The sequence below is a fragment of the Thermobia domestica genome, chromosome 2 (genome assembly GCF_964235325.1).
Source record: "Thermobia domestica chromosome 2, izTheDome1.hap1.1, whole genome shotgun sequence".
Taxonomy (NCBI): Eukaryota; Metazoa; Arthropoda; class Insecta; order Zygentoma; family Lepismatidae; genus Thermobia; species Thermobia domestica.
The window spans coordinates 113,084,824-113,091,990 of NC_137455.1; the positions used below are offsets into that span (position 1 = coordinate 113,084,824).

At 33.3% G+C, this 7,167-nt stretch overlaps 1 protein-coding gene across 1 annotated transcript; it reads right to left on the bottom strand.

Moving 5' to 3' along the window:
* On the bottom strand, nucleotides 1–6,476 carry LOC145679721 (uncharacterized). The gene is made up of 3 exons (XM_081750288.1): nucleotides 6,365–6,476; nucleotides 2,741–2,886; nucleotides 1–243 (listed from the first exon to the last, which is right to left on the bottom strand). The coding sequence occupies exons 1-3, from the start codon at nucleotides 6,368–6,370 to the stop codon at nucleotides 138–140; spliced, it is 258 nt and encodes an 85-aa protein (XP_081606414.1). The 5' UTR covers nucleotides 6,371–6,476; the 3' UTR covers nucleotides 1–137.
* Between the last annotated feature and the right edge of the window lie 691 nt (nucleotides 6,477–7,167).

Consider the following 7,167-nt stretch of genomic DNA (forward strand, 5'->3'; position numbering starts at 1 on the left):
TTTTTAGGAAAATAAATTGCTTTATTTTTTAATTAAAAACACATTTAGAAGTAAACAGAAGGAACAGTAAGAAGTAAGACGTATGAGACTAGACGAAGAGTGGACGTGGAAATCAAGATTTGAAGTTGAAAGTCACTTTAGATGGTGCCTGGAGCAGGGGCAATATTAATATGGTGGCTGGCGTAGGGAATGTTGCCTGGGAGGGGAGCAGTGTGGACGGCGCCCCTAGTGGCAGCAACGTATCTGAAAGAAAAGAAAGAAGAGTAAACATTATTATATTTTTCTTTGTAATTAGTTTATTCACAAAAATATTACTTTAAGCATGTTGAACCAAACACCGTTTGGTGCAAATTATTGTTTGTATTGGGGGTTCTAAGTATTCGAAGTTTAATTTTGACGAAATTTAAATCGAATTTCCATTACTGTTCAATTTATCAATGGGCAAATTATGCACATGACCACGACACTATCTTGCGAAAACCATACTTCTGTTGTGGTTTGAAATTTTTTATTTTGGAGCTGAGATGTAAAATTATCTTTATGCTAAATAAATTCCAAAACTTCCTGATCACGATTATTTTCGAGGCAAATTACAAACTGATCATTTCTTTTTATTTTGGATAAATTGGGATTCTAATGAAGAATAGTATTCAAATGCGCTTAGTTTAGGCTTTGTTCGTTCTTTTTTCCTTTTTCCAATTATTTTAGAGTTTCAAATCGTTATACATTAATTAAAGAAAACGTATTATAACTATGTTATGCCTAACTACTGTATTACGGAGATTGGAATAATGCAGACATTAAAGGATTAGTTCGGAATCCATTTGACTGGTCTTAAAAACTGTAATTTTCGGAAAACTAACATCAGTTTTGGAGGAAAATAACACTGATTTATTGAAAAAGTAACTACAAAAAACACATTTTCTCATTATTACTAATAACGTTGAGTTATACGTTTCACCATAAAACGTATATTCCTTAATTAAGTCGAATTCGGTAAATACTGATTAAATTTCCATATAAAAACTAGTTTGTAATTTTGCATAATCAATTCTTTGATGTTACAAAAAATGTAATATCTTAGTGTATAAACTTTGAAATATCCCCTGATAGAAGAGAATAACATATTACAACTATATATATAGAATAACATTTTACTTTAAATTTGGAATAAAGGTAGTTTTGTATTAAGATAAAATATAAGTTGATGTTGGGACATTTATTGTAATTTTATTAACATTTTCAATAGGTGATATAATTTATTACTCTAGTATATTGCTTTTTGTTTTTAAATTTTACATATACGAGGTGTATGAAAAGTCCATGGCCATAGGCCAACTTAGTTATAATTAAAGATACGAAAAAAATGGATAGAAATGAAAGTTCTTGGAAATAGGTGGTTTTCAATCTGAAGTGATGGATTTTTGTTTTCAATCGCACCAAGCATTTGGGCTCCACACTGGTAAGGCGTCCTATATTAACTGAAAAAGCAGCATTGCCAGTTTAGCAGACAATTCCTTTGGGCTCTAAACATATCAAGCACTCCTCAACATGCCAATACATCATTCTTGGGGAACAGGCTTGAGGTGCTGTAGGTTCCTTCAATCACACTGTTTCATTTTCAGGCGCACTTAAGTTTCGCTCAAACAAGCTGCTAAACTTGAAAAATTACTTTTTTTTTTTTTCATTTAACATAGAGCATCTTACCAGTTTGGAGACTAAACGCTGCTGCGATTGGGAAAGTTCCACCATTTTAGATTGAAAACCGCCTTTTTCCAAGAACTTCCTTTCTTTCCATATTTTTTCATATCTTCACTTACAACGCAGTTGGCCTATGGCCCCGGACTTTTGAAATATCTTGTATATTGATAAAAAAAATGACTCTATTTCACAAAACAGTTGAGTACAGTTACTGTGTTGGTAGCGTGTAGGAAATCACAAATGTCTCAGTTTCCAATGTGACGTATGAGTTCTTTCCTATCCTACTTAGGCTGGCTGCACACTGAGGGAGCAAATTTTCACTCCATTGAGGTTTGTCGAAAACCAGCTGTGAAAACATTCAAATACGTTGGCCGCACACTGAACGTGCGCCTGCTCCAGGGTCACTCACAACGCCACATGATACTTGAAGCAGTGTCGAACGCCTACTTTCATTTCTTTTTTGCGGAAGGAGTTCGATCGAGATCTGAACTGTCTGTCATCCTTTGTTTGTGTGCTGTGGATGTGAAGCTACCGTGCAGGATGAGGGAGCGAAGATCTAAATAGCACCGGACAAAACTGATTTGCAACACTTGCTTCTATCCGTTTGCTCCCTTAGTGTTTGGCCAGCCTTACCAATTTCTCCACTGGTGCTATTTACATCTTTATACACACATCTTTAAAGTTTGTAACATTTTATTTTGCAGAAAATAAGTGTAAAATAAAATTAGAATCTGGAGAAAGTGAACTAACATTACGAAAGTATTCCAAAATGTAGTGTTAGGTATAACGGAAGAATTTCTACAATGTTTATAGTCAAGCAAAATGTCGAGAATAAGTTGCGACGTGATACTATAATTTTTAAGTACGAATTCCAAACTGCTTACAATGCTGTTGCATAAATCTTCCTGTGGAAGGCCGTATATGTTCTAAATTTTAATTTTTCCTTTCTTTACAGCTATTTTGTCAGAAATAAATTGATGCAACTTTATGTACTCAACTCATTGAACGGTGAGAAGTACTCTTGCGTATTACAACTTACCCTGGTTGGATGGCAGAGACCACAGGGGAGCTGATAGCTACGCTACGGAGGGCTGGGATGGCAGAGATTCCAGAGATGCCAGAGATCCCAGAGATGATGAGCTGAGCAGAAGCAACAGCTAAGATGGCGAAGATGACAAGGATGTACTGAAAAAAATAAATAGTAATTGTTTTATCATCCAATTTATATTCACTAATGTAATTTCTCGTTGATCATTATGAGTTTATGAATTAAAGTACATTTTGTATTAATAAAAGCTATATTGCCTATAATTATGACCTGTATAATTCTATCTTTTCTAATTAAAAAAACAGAAAAAAGTATTAACTTTAATTTATACCACACCTGAGCACGTTTGACAGCTTTCGTACAGTCTTTTAGCTGGCTGGGCTTATATGGAAATATATCATATATGAAATATGATCGCTCACCTTTATTGCAAGAGCCCTCTGGTTTGATCCCAGGCAATATGAGTATGTGATGGACAACATCGTGTTTGTCATTCTCGGGGTTACCCGCTTGCTCCCACATCCTCATTCCACCATCTATTTCATAATCACTCACTTGCATTACTCATCTGTCTCCTTTAGTCTAATGGGCATATTAGTGCTACATTAAATTAATGAAGTCATTTTCTAATTTATTATAACGAATTTTTGTTCATAAAATTAGAATTTTCAAAATATCTTCAAAAACTGTGAACTTTCACAATGTAATAGCTACTCTTATGTTGCCTTTTGGTTGGTTGGTATACTCTCTCTCTTCACGTGTTCGTTGTCGTGATTGCAAGTGTGAACACAAAATAACAATAAGCATTTCCTTTAATATCTGAACCTTCTCAATGAAAACTATACATATTTAATTACGTGAATTAAAATTGCCAATGGCAAACCGTAGGAGGTAACGGAAATTATGACTTGTTTTAAAAAAGCAAGTGCAGTTTCTATCAAATATTTAAGCTTTTTTTGTAAAAAAAAATTAAAACTTTATCTCTACAAGCTAAGCGAAGATACTCTCCTACTATGATTTACTTCATGCATACAAGAGTGAGAATATTAGGTAAGTTTGCTTCCCTTATCTAGTAGTAATAAAATTTTAATTTTTACCTATGTGACTTCTCTCAATAGCCGACATTGAGTTTAATTAATTAATTAATTTACTGTATGTTAACATGATGCGAATATAAGCGTGAAATTGGAAAGGTACTTTATTTCGGGTTTTGTCTTATTTTTTTTTAATATCATAAGTCAATTTTCACAATTCTCTTAACTGCACGTCACCAAATACATACAATCAGATAAAAAGAAATATTGACCTTGACCTTATGACTAAAAGTGACGTCATCAATGTCAAATTCTTTGTAAGTAAGAAGTTATAGAAAAAAGATCAATAATATTGATAAGTATTTAGTTTTGGTTCCCAACAAATTTCCTATCAAATGGCATGAATTCCATTCTTGATTGCGCTAGGATTCAAGTTGGTTATAGTTCTTTATTGGTGATTTAGTATCATGAGATAATTAGAGAGATATTTAGTAACTATCATGAATTCGGTGCAGGAGACCCAGATTCTATTCCTGGCGGAAACTTATGTAGGTTTTGGATCCCAAGCTAAGTTGTAGGTTCACGTATCACATAGTATTGGTGCTAAAAAGAAACCTTAAACTCGAAACCAACCAATCCCTATTGTTAGTATCTTACATTAAAAAAAAAAGACCTTTATGAAATGTTAAGAACTTAAATTGAAAAATACTCTTGATATTTTTCATTGTATTTCAAACCCACCGTGAGAAATTTATGTGCAAAATAACTTGCTGTGAAGATAGACTTGATATCAATGAAAACAGTCTCTTTCATTTCAAAATATTTGAAACCTATTTATACAAAAAAATATACATTCAAAATTATTGTTCAACAAAGTATAGGTTCCATATCTTGGTCTAACTGGAAGTTGTAGAAATCAATCATTTCCGGCTTTAACGTTGATCACCACAGAGCCGAAAGTATAATAGATAACGACAAATGGTTTTCAGTAATTCAGCAATGTTTCAAGAGAAGATACCATCACCATCCACAATACTCTACCAAAACCAGAAGTGGTAGGAATTTACTAGTACTTCTGGATTCAATACTTATTCTCCTACAGCAAAACTGGTCAGGAATATCAAAAAGCGTCTTCTGACAGGTTCAGCACCCAAGAGTAAAGTTAAGTCTAGATGTTTGTCTATCTGTTCTAACTGAAAGTGGTGAAAATCTACGATTTTTCATTTACAACAATGATCGCATAATTGATAAAATGGAAATAATTAGTGACAAGCACTTTCATTTTTATATTTATACACGAATTCAGTACCAAGAATATGTATCATCTAATTTTATTCCTTTATTAAAACCGGAAGTGATAAACATCAATTATCACTTCCGGTTTTAATGTTAATCTCAATACAGAAAAAAAAACAGGTAAGAGATATCGAGTAATGGCTTTTGGATATAGATTCAGCGTTCGAGGAATAGGTTCTATCTTTGATTGTATTCCTGTATTGTAACTAGTAGTTATAGATGTACTACTTCCAAGTTTAACATATTGATTTTGCATAGTTCGAAAATTTACCGTAGTTCTACACTGTGAAACGAAACTCACTTGTTATGTACTTGAGTTTTATTCCGTTTTCTTGTTTTTGTTAATACTTTGCTGTTATTTACGGCGTTGAATAACTGCGCCATCTTGGTTTTCGGACCATTGAATAATATGGGGAATTATTTTTCCAATTTCTTTGAAAACAATTTGATTCTTAATAGTTTCATTTTACCGATTTATTCTTCAAATCAATTTAAATGTCTCTTACTTCCTGAAATTAAATTTTGTTTTATACAATGTCAATATTTAACAATCAATGTTATCTACAATGCAAATCCATTTGAAAAACATTAAACTAGTCTTGTAGAGAAAAACTAGTAAATTCACATCATTAATAACCCAGTTCATTCCAAAGAAAGCAGAAAAATTATCCCATTAAATCTATGAACTAGAAATCAAAGATGGCATACCGTTAAGGAGGGATAAAAGTGGATCTAAAAACGTAGGGGGGCCTTTACCTTTAGAGACACCTTAACATGACTTTATTTTCGAACATTTTTTTTTTTCCTACGGGAATGGATTTGGATTTTTAGTTTAGCGTTCCTTTCAGTAGCATGGCTATATGAGACGTGGACCTACAGTTTAAAGTCGAATCCAAATCACATAAGCTCCTGCCGGGAAACAAACGCGGGTCTCTCACGCCAAAGGCACGTACGCTAACCGCTTTGCAAAGAGGGTGCTCCCTACAGGAATGAAACTCAGATGGTGTGATACACTTTGATTTAACTTGCTATTTGTAACTTGATGTCTATTAAATACCAGAACTATATGAAATTAAACTACTATTGAATATGAAATCCGATCCGAACCACATAAGTTACCACCGGAAATCCAATCAAAAATCTTTCTCACAAAATACCTATTTAACCCTACAGTAGCTCAAACTTTTACTTTGATAGGTCTGAGAAATCTAGATCCAAGTTACACTGTTTTACACATCGTCCTCTGGTAAGTCTAAAATAATTAACCAAAAATTAAAGGACTTACCTTCATTGTGAGTTTTGTGATCTTTCTCCGTTCCAACGCTAGGTTTGAAAAGTATCACATTGTCGTCCTCTGATGGTATATATAGTCGTCAAAAGAAGATCGAACAAAAAACAAACCAAATTGACCTTCAAATGACTGAAAATTGGCATCTAACACTATTTTCAACTATCTGGAGGCACTCTCATACATAGGTTAGTAACACATTGGGTGGGACAATGCAATAAGATGATGAAGAGGAAGCTAAAGGGTGTGGCCGTCGGGTGATCCGTATAGTGAGGATATTCCACTGCATAAATTATTATTCGATTGATCAGATCACTAATGAAATGACACTAAACCTGCTTCGGTACAGTTAACAACACGAGGCATAAATGTAGTCATTAATTAACACTAGACAAAAATTTATCATCGAGAAAATTGTTATAAAGTTCTAGCTGCCTAGATGTTACTACAACGTACATTACAGCTTGAATATATATTATTTGTTACAATTATCATAATGTGTTTATGTCCTTCTTTTCTTTTGGCGCATGGAAATGGCATAGCAATTTCTATGTCACTAGTATTCTGAAAAGCCTGAAAGATATAGATAGCAAAAAGGGAGTCTCAATTTTTAGGTTTGGCTTAGAGTCCATAGACAAATATATTACAAGTAGATTATTTTATGGTTTTTAAATATCTTACAATGTTAGTTCTTTCTCAACATACCTATGTCTCCTGCAAAAAGGAATTAACCATTTTTCACTGGTTTTATTGTGCGAAAACTAATGTTGAGTAGTGGTTTGAATCCCACAATAAGTTGT

Excerpts from the sequence above, each read along its gene's own strand:
- LOC145679721 (XM_081750288.1), bottom strand. Across the intron at positions 244-2,740 it reads GTCTCTGCCATCCAACCAGG|ATACGTTGCTGCCACTAGGG; the intron begins GTAAGTTGTAAT and ends CTTTTCTTTCAG.